The sequence below is a fragment of the Pyricularia pennisetigena genome, chromosome 2 (assembly GCF_004337985.1).
Source record: "Pyricularia pennisetigena strain Br36 chromosome 2, whole genome shotgun sequence".
Taxonomy (NCBI): Eukaryota; Fungi; Ascomycota; class Sordariomycetes; order Magnaporthales; family Pyriculariaceae; genus Pyricularia; species Pyricularia pennisetigena.
In genome coordinates this window covers 7,593,529-7,613,367 of record NC_043741.1, presented here as the reverse complement: position 1 = coordinate 7,613,367, position 19,839 = coordinate 7,593,529, and the positions used below count along the sequence as shown (strand labels likewise).

The following is a 19,839-nucleotide window of genomic DNA, read 5'->3' as shown; positions in this document are numbered from 1 at the left end:
TTGTACTGGTTTTGTGAAATTGGGCGGTGGCAGGAACTCAAAAAATCCAAACTCCAGACCGGGATTGAGGAGGATCGTTGTCGGTCGCTGTTGGTGGACGGAGGAAGTGGATGTGGGTGCGGGAGCCTGTACTGCAAGGTACTGTATGGTACTGTATCGGTACTGTTGCACCACACGTCGCTGGTAGACAAACGAGGTCTCGCTCGCCCTTTGGATTTTGCTAGGTCGATCCGCATGCGCAGCACCGCCAGTCTAAATTTTGCACGCCACCTTGTCACAAGAAAAACACGTGGATTGGAACAATCAGAGGCATGCAGGTAGGGCAGACAAGTTCGAGGGCAGACCGAACGACGGGAGACAAAATTTAGATGAAAAGAAGAAGCCCAAACAAACATGCGTGTTCTCGGTTTTCTCATTTGGCAAAACATAGGCATGTAGGAGTTGGATGAGAAATTGCCACGGCGAGCGACGTAGGGCCAGCGGTTTGTTGCCCGATCAGCCCAAACATTGAAGCTTTTTTTGCACAGACCGAGCGACTCGTCCCTTCATGTTGCTAATCGGCGGTCCCGGTCTGCATTGCATGCCCGCTCTCATCCATAGTCTCAATAATCACTGCGATAATTACGACACAGGTGCCTTGTGGAAAATACCCAAAGGTACATCCCCCAGTGGTCCATTCTAGATGGCCCGGATGCCAGCCCTAGGAATTCTAGTAGCAGCCTGTCGGCCTCTCCTTGAGCCGGCCACATCCAGGTGGAGGCCATGTTTCCACCCCCGCTCTGGGTAAAAAAAAAACCAGGCCTGATTCATCCCTGTCGACTTACAAGGCTTGGCGTCATCCCTCCGACCTGGCTGATCTACGGCCGGCTGACGCCAGGTGCTTCCACAGCTGATTCATCTAATGATTTATCTTGGCACGCGTGCACGCAGTAGTAATTATTTCGAGGTACTTCTTGTTTCCACTCACGTTTCTTCACGCCTCGACAGAGCCAGCTCACTCCGCTAATCAGATAAATCAGAATCAGATTACGGTATAAGATGCATGTTCAGTAAAACAGTTTTCTATTTTCCCGCTGGATGCAGGAATGCGCGCCAGACTTGTTCTTTTTAATAACAATAACCCATAGAGCCGCAACCAAAGATGCACCCAAGCTTACTAACATAACCCAGGCCCTCCATGTTTAGGCAGGCTCCGCAATCCTCCTCAGGCATAGCAGCGGCAATTCTTCCTGAGCAGATCAAGTAATTGCGGCGTGTTCAAAACATCTCTTCATCCTGGCAGATTTTGATCCAATCCCTTCCAAGCAGCGGTCCCATGGCGGGCTCAATTGCCCCTTGGCGATAGCTTGCTTTCGCAAACATCGTCCCCTCTGTGTCCATCGCGACCACCGAGAGGGTAGAATCGCGCCATACGCGGGCGGGGGAGTTTCCACGAGCTGACGGCCGCTAGCGCTCGTCTCGACTACTCATTTTTTAGGTGTCTGCCTATGCCTAGGTACCCAATGTAATACTGTACCACCCAGGCGGTTTGAGACTGGTGGATTCATGCAGCTCGTTGTGCATATTTTATATTGTTGAACGATATTCTGACGTTCCATTCAAACCCCGCCAGGATTCGTCGCTCCCGTCAGCTCCTCGTCACCAAGGCTGCGTGTGCAAATGTCGTGCCACTCAATAGTTCGGCACCGTTATTCGCTTGCTGCGGCGCCGAGCACATCCATGGACACTGTTTCTCCCGACTTGGTGTAACCTGTGTCGCACAATACCCATTTTCCCGCAAATGGCCGAACAAACAGTTCACGGGTCGCTTCGGGCGTCAATCGCGCGGGCCCAGGTATTGATTGCCGTTACCCGAGGTCCCCAAATCGAGGATATTGGAGCACAAGTATGGCGAATTTTTGTTGTTGCAAACTTGTGCACAGACGAAACAGGCAACGTGAAGGAGACTGCCGGCACGGGACCAAAGTAAACCGATTGAAGCGCTCCTGGCAGCTGCCATCAAATCTTTTTCTGTTATGAAAGATCGTCGATCCCAGCCTTCGTCTGATCGTTGATGCTTTTTCGTCCTCGTCGGGAAACCAAGCAGCGATGATCAATTTTCGGACCGGGACTTGCCTTGGCCCGGCGCAGCATACCTTCCTATCGTCAAGATGACCTTGCACGCGTAGCTTACACTTATTTTATTTATCTGCTACACGGCCTTGGTCCTCGACTTGCTTGGACAATGCTGATTTGTTTATGCCATTTTTGACTGCCGAAAATTCAACATGGATTTTTTGTAACGAGTCTGTCAACCCTTAAACAACTTTCCATCTAGCAATTGTCATTGGCAATCTATATGGCAAACCTTTATTCATGCACAGCCTGCTCGATCTTCATTCTCGTTTGTTGACTTGACTAACAAGCGCTTTTTTCGGCATCGAGATGAGATATACCACCTGTGCAATTGAATTTCACAGCCAGCCAGTCAAGCATGCATTGACATGCCCGCTCATCTCCGTACCCTATGCGCCCCGTGGCAAAATGTACCGACCTGCGTGTCATGATGCTGCTCAAGAGCTGCTGTGAGAGGCGCTACTTAACACCATTTTGCCGCGACATTCTCAACATTCTCTCTGCCTATCTCTCGGCTTCAAATCGCAGCCGCTGACTTGCTCGGGCAACTGGCGATGTTTCGAGTCGTCTGTTCCGCACTGAAGAGTTGTCCGAAGCCCCATCTATGTTCCATGAGCCTTCGCTGCCCTCGGTCCAATCAATTCGAACCTTGGCTGGAGGATTTCGGAGTGTCTCATCCTCGTCATTGGAGAGATCAACTCGCCGTTTTCGGCCGTGGCTCAAGATCTCTAGCGGCGATGTCGGCTTCTCAACTTCGACGTCAACACTCTGTCCCTCTTCGTGGCTGTCTTGACTTGGCGATTCGCGCGCAGGAATTCTCATCGTGACACATTCAGTCCAATTTATGCATTCTGGCATATTTGAAAGCAGCTTTTTTGCAGACAGCAGGTCAAAGTTGCTTTTCTTGCTGTAGGATTCCCATTTGGCTCGCTTGGACTCCTTGATTTGGTGCTTCATAAGGGTGTATACCTTTTCTGAGTATGCATAACACATGCAAAGTTAATTACATACCAAATTAACCGGCATAGGGAAGAATGCTCACTGTTAACAGGCTGGAGATGCTGCAAAAACTCCTCGATGGTGAGCTCCCCGTTGCTTTTGGGTTTTACTGAGGACGTCGATGACAACGGCGTCAAGCCAGCCCACGATAAGGTGACTGCTGTGGACATATCCGGTTCATACCGCACCTGAAGAGTAAACACTTCTACCAGGTTGGCTGGATTGGATATATCGGTCTTCTTGTCGAACAAACAGATGTAGATCTTGACTAAGTCTCCGTCTTCAACCATCTTGAGCATGTCCTTCTACGTGCGATGTTAAGAAGTTTATTTCGACGTGAACAAGATTGCTTTCAGACGGAGAACGAACCGTATGGGCGAGAATCCGCTTGAGGCCGGGATCGTTGGAGTCTTCTTGGAGAAAGATGGTTGACGATGGTTTCCACTCGAATTTTTCGCATTGCGAGGCCTTGCGGCCGGGTCTTGGTTTGATCAGGTCTCGCCATGTGTATTTAGCAGCTTTCAACATTCTATTTCCGACGAAACGAAAGCAGCTATGGTGCAGGAGTCGCCTAAGTTCTCGAAAAAGTTAGATCGCGTTGCTTGTCCATGTTCGATCAACCACTGTAGAAAGTGTGTGCGTAGGCTACCTCGCGAAAAGAATATTGCTCAACTATCGACAACAAACAGCGCAACCCCGTCAGCAATCTGGGCTATAACCACGCTGAGAAGTAACACTAACAATGATCAGAATCGTGATCGCGACTTGCTCGGAGTCTCGCGGGCTGTAAAGTGCTTGCTTTGGTTGCGCATTGTGGATAGTTTCTTGCTTTCGCGACTTCAAGTTGCCGTTGATGCGACCCATGACACTCTCTTTGCGTTAACTGAGGGGTTGGGGCCTGTAGAGGTCTACTTTGGGATTCTCTGGAGTGATTTTAGACGTCGGACTGTCCCTCTGCTGATTGAAGATGACAATGTGGGAGGTGAACGACAAAAGGGGGCCGGGAACGTATATGATGTGTCGTCGACTTTCTCATCTTGTAGTGATGTCCGCATTTTTCGTGTACAAAAGTGCTCAAAGCAGTACTTCCTCCATCAAAAGCTACTATTAGGCTGGCGCTGATTCCCAAGTAAAGAAGGCACAGGTCAACGCGGCTGCCGAATCCAATCGCAATTGCCCGAATTGCAACCAGAATACACCTGCCGAATCGAACCATGCTGGGCAACCCGCGGCACCAAGCCCAAATTTTACAGGAATTCAAGTCGCCTACCATGCAGGTGGGTGTAAATCAAGGTACTAGACTCCTTGTCTGCCTACAGAAAACACAACAGTCACCATTGGGGTTTCACCGTCATTCCACGCTCAGCTACAGTGATGTGACTAGGCACTTATCCCTCCTTGAGCCATTGGGCTATTTCCCCCCCTTGCTTTTGCAAATTTTCACGAGCATGTACACTTGGACTGTTTTCTATACTCTGACGGCAACCGGCCTTGGGTTACTCATTTAATCTGCTTGCAAGCGACGTTCACTGTTTGATTAAAAATGTACGCCTTTTACTTCCCTGTGCTGGCCGGCATATTAACCATACGATGCATATCCTCCCACGTGTTCTATTTCCTCTGGAAAGACAGTCGGAGGCGAAGTGCGGTTTGAAGAGAGTGAAGATACAAGCTCAACTTTCCAGACCGCGTACCGTGCCTACTTGAGACAAGGATGGATGTCTGGGTACCGTCACAAAATGCCCTGTGATGTCGAAAAGAAAACATCCACTACCGATACATCAACTCTCATCACCATTACGAATTAGTGGTGGGCCAAAATCTAGAGAGGCAGAGAAAAGAAACTTCGACACGGACAAATCGGTTCATCGCGCTACCCGCCTTAGGTTGGGCCAAATCTCTTTGGTCACCGCTCAAACTTTCTTCCTCGAAGACTTGGTAATGGTACCTGCCGGCAACGGCTATTTTCCATCGCCCGGGATTCTCACTGCTCCTTTACCTCAAAAACACCAGTCGCCTTGGGCTCCGACAATGCCCACTTGATCCCACCGTGCATAATGTCATCCCAGCGCTTGCACGCCTTTTCCGACAGCTTCGCGCCGTATGCCCTGAACCCGTGGGGGAAGCCAGGGATAACATGAACGTTGGTCGGCACGCTTCCAGGGTAGTGTAACAAGAGTAAGTTAGCAGTTGGTCTTCTGAAGCACTGCATTAGCAATACTCGAAATCTCATAACAACTTACCCTTGCTCGGTCAACCACTTTGCCCACACGAGCGCCTCGTCCCTTAGCGGATCCATCCCGCACACCCCAAACGTAGTTGGCGGCAGGCCCTTGAGATTCTCAACCGGCACGTTGCCGGGGTTCAACACAAAGTCATCCGCCTCGGGCTTGGTGTTCCTGAACTTTAGGTCCATGAAGAACTTGATCCGCCAGGCCGGGATCACCGGCGCCTCTGCGCACTCGACCATTGAACCGGGCCCCGCAAGCGCCGCTCCGATCTTGTCGTAGCATTCTGGAGCCACGACGGGCGGGATCATTAGCACCTGGCCCGCGGGTGTGGGCAGGTCATGCAGGACCTCGCAGCCTGGCAGCTTGAGGTGGTGCGCGACGACCAACGACGCCGTCAGCTGTCCGCCGGCTGAGATGCCGCCGATGACGACCTTTTCCGGGTCGAACCTGCCGCCGCCAAGCGCCGGATCATCGGAAGCAATTTGCTGATGCAGCCATGCAAAAGCATCCTGGACGTCGTGGTACATGGTCGGGTAGGCAACCTCAGGCGTGTGGCGGTAGTTTACGTTGAGGACCAGCGCGCCCGTGTCGGCGGTGATGCGGGCACAGATGCCATCCTCGGACGCCAGCGTGCCGAAGAAGAAGCCACCGCCGTGCAGGTGAATGTAAACGGCGCTGGGCCCCTGAGTGGCCTCGTGGTCCTTGTGCCGGTACGTCCGGGCAGGGATGGAGGCGCCATCGCGGGTGGGAATAGTGTAGTCATGAGTGACGATCTTGCCCTCAAACGCCGCGATGCCCGTCGCCGCCAGCTTCTCGCGCATGCCATTGTAGTGGGCCTTTTCTGCGTCGTTGCTTTCCAAGGTCGGGCGCGGCGGGAGGGTGGCGGCGTAGGCCGCCCATTCGGGATCGGCGGAGCCGTATTTTGAGAATTCCATGGCTGATGTTTTAGGATGTTAACCGAGGTTTGATTGGCGGGATAAACTCCGTTGCACTTCTGAGTAAGATCTGGATTGGAACGAGATGAGATTAGCAGAACTTAGCCTGACAGGTTCGACAATCACCACTCGTATAACTTGCCGAGGTAAATCGGGCGGATGTTGCGCACGGAAGAAACGCCGGTCTCCGGCCAATGGAATGTGGGGAAGGTCCGATTGCGGAAGCTGTTGGGTTTATTTATTGCCAAAGTCCAATAGCGGATTACAAGTGACCGTTGGAATTCAGTGAACAAGGTTAGCCCAGCAAGCCTAGGTAAATGCAAGACCCATAATTACCAACACTTGACAGAATGAGAAGTGCACTATATTGCATACACCCCTTGGCGTAACTGGAATGCCAACTGTAGTTCAGCCAAATGAATGTTTATAATTGACTCTTAACTTCTAAGTATAATAGACGGCTTTGAAAACAAAACACAGCTGGCTATCAGGCAACAGGACAAACTCCTCTTTTAAGTTACGTTGAGCTTTTCGTGCCACAAAAAAGGCTTTGCACACCTAACAACCTCACTCTTTGTTGTTGTCATGGCGGTTTTTTTTTACGAAGCTGAGACAATGACACCAGCGACATATAGCCCGGAAAAGCAGGACCAGAAGATCTTAGTATAGTGCTCCTGTTATTGGAGCCTGGATATAAACAGTCTTAAGAGCAAACATTGATCTGAGGCTCAATCACGAAGCCATAGCGCCTCGCTGCTCAGAGAGGGCTTGATATAAATTTTGCGCTCGCAGTCGACGTGGGGTAAAGAGCACACTTGTCGAACCCGTTTCATGGATTTGACCAGGGGGCAGCCCCAACTTTCTTCACTTGGTTTCACAATTCTTGTTAATATTCGATGGGCACGGCAGTTACCAATCCCCTGAATTTGAGGGCTGTTGCAAATATTATAACATTATTCCCCTTTGCTTACCTGCTTATTCATCTCACCTAACTTAACCATTTGACGTCGGAATGTTTAGCGTCCTTAAACGGGCGCACGGTCAAAAAATCAACGATTTTATCTGGGCCCATATTGTGAGGATCAGGCCCCCAGACCTACCCTCAAAATCACGACTCGGCTCTACCAGCCACGCTGAACCAGGGATCGGACAAAGGGATCCACTGACCCCGGATTTAAACGCGTGTCTCCAGCGCGCCGTCAATTATGATTTCTCTCTTCTCTTCAGTTTAGAATTTTCGTCGATAGCGCCTAATGACGCACACGAACGTACACGTGCAGCCTGCATGAGTGGTAGGAGAGCCATGTCTTCAGGTAGGGTGCGCTATCTAGGCTAACGAACGTGGCAGCGCTTTTATGGTGTACACAACGCTAACTAAACTTATCTGGTCATGTAATGCCAAAATTTATCTATTGCAATACACCCCCCAATTAATTCTGCGTAAATAAATAAAATCAACTGTTTATATAATTATATACAACTTTTACGGCCAATATTTATATATATTTATTTACGTCAATAAAAGAAATTTATAATGCTAATAAACGGTAACGGTGCAACGCGCGCCGCAAACGGGTTTTACCAATTTTTAACGCTTTTTATTATATTTAACGCAGGCGGTAAACCCTTTTTAATGGAAACGAATCCGTAATATTATACCCTTTTATTATATAAATAACGATAATAATTTGTAATAAAATTGGTAAACGCACGGCGAATGTATATTTCGTTCGCTATTTTAAATCCGAATTTTAATTTTAATTTTTATTTTATACCCAAATACCTAATTTATAAATGGTCGCCTACGCCCTGTATTTTACGTTTAACGATTTGCGCGCCTGTTAACGTTAATATTAGTATTAGCAATAATAACAATAATAACAAAAATAAATCTTTTTTCGTTTATTTGGCGGGTTACGTTACGCGTAAACCGCGGTATACGTTAAATACCGGTTGGGCGCTGGTTAACGGGTGTAATATAATATTTGTTTTTACTTTTATTAACGGGAATCGATTTGGTCGCGCCGAAAAACGCGTATAATTGTAAATTTTCACCTGCGTTTTGGCGGGTTTCCGAACGTGCGATATAATTAACGCGTATTTTATATATATATAAACGAACTAATACCGCCGAAACGCTGCAATTGCAACGCGTTTTTCAATTTTCCTAACGGGAAATTAAAAATTAACGGGTATAATTTATTTTACCACCGATTATATAACGTTAAATTAAGGGTAAAATATAAATTGTTTTCGCCGCCGTTGCTGGCGCCGCTTTTATGGTTACCGACGTAACCCCCGCCGTTATCCCCGTTAAAACGGCAATTTCCGAAACGCTAACCGCGGAAATTATTACCAAAATACCAATAATTGGGGGTTTTACCGACCCAGCGCCCGCCCCCGTTACGCCCCCCGTTATTGCGGAAAAATTTACCGAATCCGCCCCTGTTTTTACTGTTATTAAACCCGCCCCCGCGTTTACCCAAACCGCCGCCTTTAAAACCGTTTCCGGGCGTATTGAAAACGCGCGCGGCGTTAAAAATACCGTAAATTATTTTTAAACCGTATTTAAAAACGTAAGGTAATAATAATCGTATATATAAAAACCGAAAAATATAAAAAAAAGGAGGAGGAAAAAAACGGAGGAGGAGGAAAAAAATAAAAAAAAAATAACGATAATCGCCCCGTCCGTTTTGTAAATATTTCCCTTATTTTAAAACGTTTATTTATAAATAACGTAAATTAACGTACGTAACGTAATCGCGTCGTTTTCGCCCCCGTCGTATACGCTTAAACGATTTTATAAATCGCCCGGTATTATATTTCGGGTATACGAAAACATATTTATCCGGAATTGCGATCGGTTTATACGTTAATTAACCCGGCGTACGTTCCCGTGCGCGGGGAACGCGTTTACCGCGTTATTGGAATTACCGAAATAAATATACCTGCTTTTTTTTCCCAATTGGGGGATTTTTAAAATACGCCGCGCGCGATTTGGATTAGGCGTTTTTTATATCGCCGCGTACCCCCGTTAAAAAAGTCCAATTTTTTCGGAACGTAATTACGTATTATTTCCGGGATTGGACCGAATCCCAAACGAAAAAACTGGTAATTTTTTAAACGAAAAATATTTTTGCGTTAAAACCCGTAAAAAGGTTTTTAATATTTTTTTTACGCCGTAAGGCGCAAAGGAGGCGTTATTTTGTAATACCCAAATGGGATCGGGGTTAGTTATTATAGGTGGCGTACCGGTAATAATGGGTGCGATTTTTAATAATTAACCTATTACGGGCATTTACTTTGTATTATTTCCTGGCGGCGCTGGCGCCGGCCATTAAATTCCTTTATAAGTGGGTTTCGGCCTTAAATATTCGTTATTTTATATATTCGCTACCTTTTATCGTTTTTTTTTAATAAATTTAATACGCGTTATTTAATATCATATTTTTTACCGTATTTCCGAGTTCCTTTTTAAATTTTGTTAAACGTTATAAAAATTTAGGAATGCCTTAAAATTTTCGAATTTGGGGATCGATAACGATTTGGTAAATCCGTTTGCAGGTATAAGTTTTATTTTAAAATAAATAACGTGGAAATTTTTTAATATATTCCTATTCAAACCACATATTTTACATATTTATATAACGTAAATTGGTATTAATACGAAAATCTTTACTAACGATTAGGCGAATCGTTTATTTATTATCGCAATATAAATTCCAAGGCTGGCCGAAATTTAGTTGTATTTGTTTAAAAATCCGTTTTAAAATTATAATCTTTTTGGCCGCCTTCGATAATACGTATAATTTTACCTTCATTGTAAACGTTATTACCGTGGTCTGCCTCGCCGCCCTTTAATTAATAACTCCTCCGAATAATATTATTACGTATCCTTTTAAAAACTTTTTCGTATTTAAATCGTCGCCGAAAAATGCGTTATTTGCGAATACGAAATGCTGATTTTAATCGTTCGTTCCGTACTTTATCCTTTAAAAACCTCGTACTATATAAATAAGGCAAAGCTTTTTTGGTTAAACGTTTGTAAAAAAAATTAGGATTGGTAAAAAATTTAAAAAATATTAATACTGCGTACGCAACGTCCGGTTTAAACATAATTGCGGTATATAAAATAAACCCTATTATTTCCTGGTAGGTTTTAATTTCGTTTGGAATTGCGGTCCTTTCGTATTTTATTATAGGGTTTTTTGGTAATGGCGTTGGCGGGTATTTTAAATTTTTTGTAAATTTAAAACGTATGGCGATTTTTTCGATATACGAATCGTGCAATAAAATCGCTATACGTTATATTTTATTTCGCAGTACGCGTATCCCAAAAAATTAAAAAAGCTGCCCCTCCCGTAACTCGTATTTAGCCTTTAGGCCGTCGATAACCGTTTTACCGTTTTTCGCGTATTTTGCGGCATATAATACGATTATATCGTTTACGAAAAAAATCACGATAACCCTGCTTTGTGTAAATACGCATATATATAATTTATTACCCATTGGTTTAAATCCTAAATTCTGTAACGTTTTTAAAAGCTTTTCGTACCAGAGTTTGGGTAATTCCCTTATACCGTAAAGCGTTTTTCGTAATTTAAATACAGTATATTTTTTACTAAACCCTTTTAATACGGTGTAAAACATTAATTTACTTATATTAAACGTTGCGTTGAAAAAAGCGTTATTTATATCGATTTGGATCGCTTCGAGGTCGAAATGCGTTATTAGGGTTAATATTGGCCTAAAATTGCGTGCGGCCAATATCGCCGCGTAAATATTTTCAAGCGTATTAAACGTTTATTAATTACCCCTTACCACGAGCCGTACTTTATAGCGTTTAAAATAACCGTTTTTGTCGAATTTATACGTAAATACCCATATAAGCGGTATAGGTTTTATGGTGCAGTTTAACTTAGGGGTTATTTCCCATATTTCCTTTTTTTCGAAACTTATCCACTCCGTTTTCGTTGTTTTAAAAAACTGGTTTTTATCCGGGTGCGCCATAAACTTTTTCCAGGCTTTAGGCGCAGGTATAAAATCGTTTTTATGCGGTTTAACTTTTTTATCCGGTTTTTTTTGTTATATTACCACCGCGATAATTTCGTGCAATATTTTGTGGTTATAATTACCGCCTTCCAACGTATTTCATTAATTAGGTAAAAACGTTAGTAAAAACGTTAATTATAATTAAAAATTTGGAACCAATATCCGGTCCTCGGTATATATTTACTGTAAATAAATATTATTATTTCCGTATATTACGTCCCTTTTTTTTAAAATAATCGCGTTCGCAAAATTCGTATTATTATTATTACCCCCGCGCCCTCCACGGGTTATATTTCCTTTACCGCGTTGGCGTTATCCTTTCGTATTTACCTCCAAAACCTTCGTAATAGGTCGGGGCGTTTTCGAAAAACGTTTAAATATTATTATACGCGTTTAAACGCTAATTTGGGGTATCAGCGCGGGCGTAATATTTAAAGGTCGTGCGGATATAACGGTAATGCTCGTCGGGTTCGGGGGTTCGGATTATGATTCCAATAAATTACCCCCGATAAAAAAGCGGTTAAACGTAAAATATTTCCGCGCCGATTCGTTGTTAATAACGATTAATTCCACCGTTTGGGTATTTTTTATTAATTTCGGTATATCCGGTTCTTTTACATAATCCGTGGGCGTACGCGGTGGAAATCCGTTATTATTTGGTATACGTATACCGAATATATAATTTTTTCCCGTTTTGGGCGTTATTGCATTATTTTCCAAAATTTTTAAACACGTTAATATTACCAACGTATATTTTGCTGGTTCGTTAACCATTTATATTCCAGGCGGTTCCGGTTAATTAACCGTTTTACCTGGAATCGGTCCGCCCAAACTTTTAAAAATATCGTTTTTTACAATTCGTTCGCGGAAATATATATTACGGTATTCCGTAGGTGCTTCCGCGCCCCGTTTTTATAATATTAATACGTTATTTAACCCTTAATTAAAAATAGGAAGGCTTAAATTAGGTGCGAATAATAGTTTATTCCATAAGAAACCCAAACGTTCGATTATTCCGTCCCCCAAAAATTTCAATATTAGTTCGTGGATCCGGTTTATTAAAAATTCGTATTCGTTATTAAATTTACCGGGTTTTATTTTTTCCTTTTTTAATCCCTGGTAAAAACGTATTTCGTCGAATCGGACGCTGCGTAAAATGATAATCCTGTCGAAAAAGGGTACCCAAATATAATATATTTTAAAGGATTTATATCCAATTAGGTATCCTACGTACGTTTTAGGGTTCGTTTTAAATATTATTTTATTTTTTAATTTCGTCTTTATCGGGTTTAATACGTAGGTTTTACACCCGTATACGTACGTACCAAACCAATTTGATCGCAGGTTTTTATTTAATTTAATAAATAATGCAAATATATACCACCTAAAAAACCTTTTAAATTATACCAGCAGGATTTCGTTCAGGTTAAAACCCTTCCGGTTTATTGATAAATTTATATTAATAAAATAATTTGCGGTTATAATTATTTTTTGCCAAATGGAGGTGGGTAAATTGGCTACCAAACGCATTTTAAACGCGCGTATAACTACTTTTTATCCCGAATATTTTATTTGGTCGTTCGGTTTTTATATATTAAAAGGAAACGTTTTTATTTCGATCCCAAATTTTTTGCAATATTTTTGGTAAAAAATATATCCCGTATAAATTATTAAAATAAATTCGTTATTATGGAAAAATTTCGCAGTTTGTAGGCCGTATTAGCGCGTTACCCATTGTTCGAAACCGAATATTGTTAATACGAGTTTTGCCTTCGTTTTTCCAGTAAACGGAATAATCGTTAAACGCCCCGAATATTCGTTTTTTAATAATAGCAAATACCGCATACCAATACCTGATTTTTAAAAAGGAAAAAATTTAGGTAAATTGTATGGTAAAACTTATATAATTCGCGTTTTGGGCGTTTCGATATTACCGTTTTACCATATATTTAAACGCACGCCTCGTATTCCAATATTTTTGGTCCTTTAATTTTTACACCTTTAACCCGGTGGACCAACGCTTTAAACGTTTCCGGACCTAAATAACCGGTTTTCCAATACCAAATTAACGAATTATTTTCTTTTTCGTCGTATATTCCCGTGGAATTTTTTTATAAAATTTTGATAAATTTTATCCAACCGTTTATAACCGTTCAGGAAATAATACCTGCAAAGAATATTTATACGGTAGGGGCAATACGCAAATAATAAATAGGTGTATATTATAGGAAAATTACGTTATTACGTCGTTGTAAACCGTATAATACCAGATTGTCCTTTAAATTCCCTAAGCGTAAAATGTAATCCCAGTTATTATACCACACGTTTTTATCCCTTAAACGCGCTTTTAACACGATATTAACGTAAAAGTTGGGTACGTACGTTACGTTAACGAATTTTAGCGTTCGTCCTCCGTTTAGCACGTTTTATATGGTACGCGTACCAAATACGGTAATTTTAAACTATTAAATACCGTATATAACGAATTGCGGATCCGTATTTGTAAATTTACGGATAAAACCCGGGTCCAGGCGTTCTTTAACGTTTACCAAATATGTAAAATAGCAATTATCGAATAAAATATTATTATAATATAAATTGTAGGAAATGTTTATAAACGTAAACGGGCTGGTTTTTTTATCGTAATGTATTTAAAAATATATAAAGTCGTTAAACTCGGTAAAAATGGTTAAACAGGCCGCCGAAATGATGGGCGGCCCCTTTTATTTTTTAAATTGTGGTGTATTTTCCGCCTTTCCGTTCGTAATAAATCCTAATTCGGTAATTATACCTTTTTAAATCAATAATTCGCGTACAAAAAACTAACGGTCCTTTTTAAATTCGGCGCAAATTTCTTTGCGATTTTCGGCTAAACAGGGGCCACGTATACGGATTTTGGGGTTCCTCCCTATTACCGCGCATACCAATTTTTCGCATAAATTTGGTAACCAAAAATAATTATAACCACAGGGATATTTATTCCGTATATTTCCCTTATTTTCACCCCTATTAGGAACGTGGTTTAAACTTTTGTTTTGCTCCTTAGCGGATCCGCCAAACGTTGCATAAAATTTAGCGAAATTACGGCCACCTTTTATTAAAAGATCGGTAATATCGTCGTAAAACGCGCTCCTAAACCATTTTAAAATATATTTAAGGGTAATTATATAATCCGGTTTACTTAATTCGTTCCGAACGTTTATGGCCCAGGAGGGTTGGAAACGTTTTTTTATTTTTATAAAGTTTTTAATCGTTAAATCCTTTTTAAAATCGGTTGTTTTATAGTTCCGGGTTTCCTCGTAAATTAAATCGTAAATTTTAAACCAATTCGCTTTATTATTTGTTATACGCGCTAAAACCAGGGTTGCTTTATAATTTTTAATGGCCTATTTTTTAACGTACGTTAAAAAAAGTGCGAATTTTTCCTAAAACGTTTTAATTATCCCTTTAAACGTGTTCCAACCGTTGCGTTAAACGGTAAAAAACGCCGCATTAAAATACGTTGGATTTATATTTTTTATAACCTATTAAAAAAAATATTAATTTTTCGGAATTATTCGTTTATATAATCCTTTTATAGCTTTTGCGTTTCGCGTATTTTATTTACCGCGCGTTTTATTTCGGAGGGCGAAAAACTGCCGGGTATAATAAATTCTTTTAAACCTTTAGGAATAGGTTTATTTGTATTTGCAAACGATTTAACGATTTGGTTTATTTTGCGTTTAATTTTAGGCGGGTTAAGGTCCCAAATTCGTAAATTTGCATAATAATCGTCGAATCGGGAGCGTTTAAACGATTTTGTAACGTTTTCGGTAAGCTTTTTAAATATTGGGAACTTTTCGTCGGTTTATTGGTTTGGATTGAACAATTTCCAAATACGTAATATGTTTGCATTTTGGCGGTAAATTTTAAATTATTGAGGCCATTGGGCGCGTAAATTGAGCGTTGCTGGCGATTTTTGGAGTTTTTCGGTCGTAAATATGGTAAACGGTAAAAGGTTTGCCCCTAAATACCGTAATAAATGCCGGAAGCGGGAAAAAGAGATAAATAGGTAAAATAAACGTTATTCGTGTTAATATATAATTGCAATTTGCGTAAAATAGGGATTTTTATAGTTTACAACTGTACCGGGTTTATAATTGACGTATACGAACGTATACGTGCAGTTTGTATAAGTGGTAAGAGAGCCATGTTTTCAGGTAGGGTGCGCTATTTAGGTTAACGAGCGTGGCAGCGCTTTTATGGTGTGCACAGCGCTGACTAAGCTCATCTGGTCATGTGATGCCAAGATCTATCTACTGCAACACCTAATACACAAAGGTTCTTATTATGATTAAGGTATCGGGTAACCTGTTCTTGGGGTAAGGTACAGTGGGATGAAGCAACTGAGCGTCTTGGCTGGGTAACTGGGGGTTCTCAATAGCTGGGGTGAAATTATAATCGTTCTTAAGTAAATATTGAGATTAACTAAAATATAAAATTAATTGCTGCTAAACAATCCTAAAATCGACTTTATTTACATGGTAATAAACGCGTTTTACATAAACTATACTTCAAATATAATCTTTTTCAGGGGTCCTTGATTTTAAAAATCCTTTAACGTCTTTGGAAGTCCGGTCGTAATTTTTAAAATCACACTTTGTTCGTTTAAAATCAACCGTTTTAGCAATTAAGTGTTTTTTACGTAGCTTTTTTATTTTTACGTAAACTTATCCCCTATCGGTCGGTGTTTTTTTTGGTCGAATATCGTTAAAAGGGGTAAAACCCCGTTTGGCCTTACTGGTACCGACCCAATCATCTGGTCGTAATATTAGGTTTCCTCTCCTTTAACTAAATCCCTTTAGCTTTTAAATAATCCATATTCCTTTAATTTTTGCTTTTATTTCCCTAGTCCTTTTTATTAATTTTCCTGTGCTATATTTAATCGCGTAATTAAGTTAAAATTTGGTCGTGCGTCGACGGAACGTCGTTCAGCTTTTTTTTTTGCTTTTATCGACGGTGGAAATGGTTTCTTATTTTATTTACGAATTAAGGGGAATATGTGAGCATGGCTAGCGCAGGGCTCATTATATTAGCTACCCTGCACTGTCTCATAGCGGCTAGCGCGGGCTAATTCTATTAGTCACCCTGCATCGCATAAATAAATAAACAACAAAAAAAACGTAGACGCGTTTATACACACAAAGCTTTATATATCACGTCTTTGTTCATAATTTCAACATCAAAACATATACGTCATATATAATCTAGCTTAATGGTATAATGCACGTACCATGATCTATATTATGTATACGTTGTTGAAGTGCATGGGTTCGAATCCCGTTGTGGTCGCAGATTTTCTGTGCATGCATAAGCACAATAGGCCGTTTGGTTCAATGGGCCGTTAGGCTCAATAGGTCGGCAGGTTAGTCACATGAATAAGGCCAAATTATGTGACGTAACCCTAGTCTCAGGGCTCATCCCTGAAGCCCAAAACTCCACAATTAAACCATTCCGTTCGCTTCGCTCCACTTTATAATTTAATTGCGGTTTTGCAATGTATTTATGGGTTCATCCAAAAAACGCTTTGGTTTAGGTTTGAGGACAATTTGTCGATTTTCGCCGTTTATTGCGGTATTTATTGGCTATTTTGCGACCAACACTCCTTTATTATTCCACAATTACGCAAAATATCGAAAAAAGAAAATATCGTTAAAAATAGGAATTGGTAAACCTTTTTCATAAATTCAAAATTTTTTGCACCCGGTACGCCAATTAAAAATTGGATAAAACCCGCCCTTTATCCGTTTATGGCGGTATCCCTATTATTAACCCAAAAACACCATTAATACCCATTTCGCATTTTAATAATAACGATTATAATCCGTTAAAATTTATATGTAAAAAATCGTAAAAACGAAAGGAATTTTTACATATAAATTTTAATCCAAATATCGCAAAATTATTTATTTTACAATCCGTATAAAGTAAATTTTATTTAATATATTATACGTCCACCCTTAAACACCATCGATATATATTTCGTATCTCACTAATAACGATTATAATCCGTTAAAACTTTTATAGGGAAAATTGCAAAAGCGAAAGGAATTTTTATATATAAATTTTAATATAAATAACGTAAAACCATTACTTTTACAGTCCCTAAAAAATATATATTATATAATATATTACATATCCACCTATTAAAAAAAACCATTATTTCCGCAAATTTTTGTATATTCGTATTAAATTACATATATAAAATATCCGGAAATACGCCTATATATACCTCGTTTTCCCACCAAATCGACGCAATTTTTCGCGGTCCTGATCCCGCATACGCGGCGGTAAATACTTCCTCCGACATGTGAACATGGCTAGCGCAGGGCTCATTATATTAGCTACCCTGCATTATCTTATAACGGCTAGCACGGGCTAATTTTATTAGTCACCCTGCATCGAATAAATAAATAAATAACAAATAAAACGTATACGCGTTTATACACACAAAGCTTTATATATCACGTCTTTGTTCATAGTTTCAACAACAAAACAAATACGTCATATTTAATCTAGCTTAGTGGTATAATGCACGTACCATAATCTATATCATATATACGTTGAAGTGCGTGGGTTCGAATCCCGTTGTGGTCGCAGATTTTCTGTGCATGCATAAGCACAATAGGCCGTTAGGCTCAATGGGCCGTTAGGCTCAATAGGTCGGCAGGTTAGTCACATGAATAAGGCCAAATCATGTGACGTGACCCCGCATTCCGGACATCCGGATCGAAGATCTGCACCTACGGATTCGAACACGTAATTCATAACTTAGCCTTAGATTCATCATCTTCATAACCTTCATCGATTCAACGATTCAACAATTCAACGAATCGATTGTGCAACAATATATTATCTCTATTACCCGCTAGCAGACGGTTATCTGCCATTTTAACGTTCCATCAGCCTTATACGTGATCCACTTTTCCCCGCGTTCAAGATTAAGCTTATTCTATCTCGTAACCTCCTCACAATATCCTTATTCGAAATAACGTTATTTCGAATTACGCCTATATAATAGGTAAATATGATACCGTTTTTAGCATGGCCTTACAGGGGGTTACAAAGATTTACGCAACCCCGTTGGAAGTAAAATTAAATAATATTAACCCCGAAAATTACGAGGATTATAAAATTTACACCGATTCAGAACCGGAAGAAAATACGGTAACGGAAAAGCTAAATCCCGAACAAAATACGGGAAAAACCGTAAATTCACCTATAACGCAAAAGTTTAGCGGTAAAAACCCTGAAAATTCACGTAAAATTGGGCCCCGTAGGCCCGGTACACAGTTAAATAACTTTTTTATGGAACCTAATACAAAAGGGATCATTTCCGAAAAAAAGGGGTTTTCTAAACAAAAAGTCCGTTATTAAAACCTTATTTATTATCGGATTTAAAGCAGGCCCCTGTAAATTACCTTTTTTTTTACCCTAAAACGGATTACGGACGGTTGGTTAACCCTAAAGGAAACGGAATTATAAATAATTAAAACGAAATCCAGGCCCACAAAACCCTGTTATAATATAAACGTTTGGGGTATATAAAGTTATTATTATTAAAAAAACCGCTAAAATTATAAAAAATTTACCTAATTTCGACAAAATTAGGACAATTACCTGTATTGCTTATATTAAAACCATTTCTATTAAACGTACAAATAAAATCGCACTCCTTACACCCCCTAATACTTTCGATTTTATAAAGGGTAGTACAGTAACCCTTAAACCTAATCCTTACAATAAAAAACCCGTATTTTTGTTATTAATAAACCGAAAATCACGTTTTCGGTGGTTTATCCCACTAAAAAATAAAACCGGACCTACGGTTTTAATAATTATTAAAGGCTTTTTTAAGGTTTTGAAAACTACGTACGGGCGTTTCCCCCTAAATTTTCATTTTAATGGGGGGCACGAAGTTAATACAAATTTTTAAAATTGGTTTACAAATAAAAATATTAATTTTAGCATTTCGAATCCCTATAACCACGGCCAAAACGGATTTACGGAACGGTCCGTTAGGGTTACTTTGGATAAATTTCGGTTTACCATTATAACGGCGGGCTTACCATTATATTTATAATATTGTTTCTTATTTACCGTGGTTAATTTAATTAACCATATAACGGTAATTAATAGGGATTTAACAATTTACGAGGAATTTTATTTCGAATTCCAATTTGGATTACCGTATAAACCCAATTTAAGGCATTTTCGGGTTATTGGTACTGTATAACAAAGTTATTATACCGTTGGAAAAACGCCAAGAATTTAATAAATTGGCTCCCCGCACCGAAACGGCGAAGTTTTTAGCCCATTTATCAAATTCTACAACGTTGGTTTATGTACCCGTTAAACGGGCCGTATACAGAACCTTTACCGTCAAAATTATAAAGGGTATAACCGCTAAAAGCTTAACTGTTCCAGGGGAAACGCTACAAATTTTAAAAAGGGAAAATACAAATTTA

General features: G+C 40.5%; 2 protein-coding genes across 2 annotated transcripts; both read right to left on the bottom strand.

Moving 5' to 3' along the window:
- Positions 1–2,619: 2,619 nt before the first annotated feature.
- Positions 2,620–3,978, bottom strand: PpBr36_02073 (uncharacterized protein; the record flags this gene model as incomplete). Its single annotated transcript, XM_029889256.1, has 4 exons — positions 3,856–3,978; positions 3,484–3,737; positions 3,158–3,419; positions 2,620–3,089 (listed from the first exon to the last, which is right to left on the bottom strand). The coding sequence occupies exons 2-4, from the start codon at positions 3,640–3,642 to the stop codon at positions 2,620–2,622; spliced, it is 891 nt and encodes a 296-aa protein (XP_029751856.1). The 5' UTR covers positions 3,643–3,737; positions 3,856–3,978.
- A 1,120-nt stretch (positions 3,979–5,098) lies between these two features.
- On the bottom strand, positions 5,099–6,280 carry PpBr36_02072 (uncharacterized protein; the record flags this gene model as incomplete). The annotated part of the gene is made up of 2 exons (XM_029889255.1): positions 5,099–5,270; positions 5,358–6,280. The coding sequence occupies 2 exons, from the start codon at positions 6,278–6,280 to the stop codon at positions 5,099–5,101; spliced, it is 1,095 nt and encodes a 364-aa protein (XP_029751857.1).
- Positions 6,281–19,839: the final 13,559 nt, after the last annotated feature.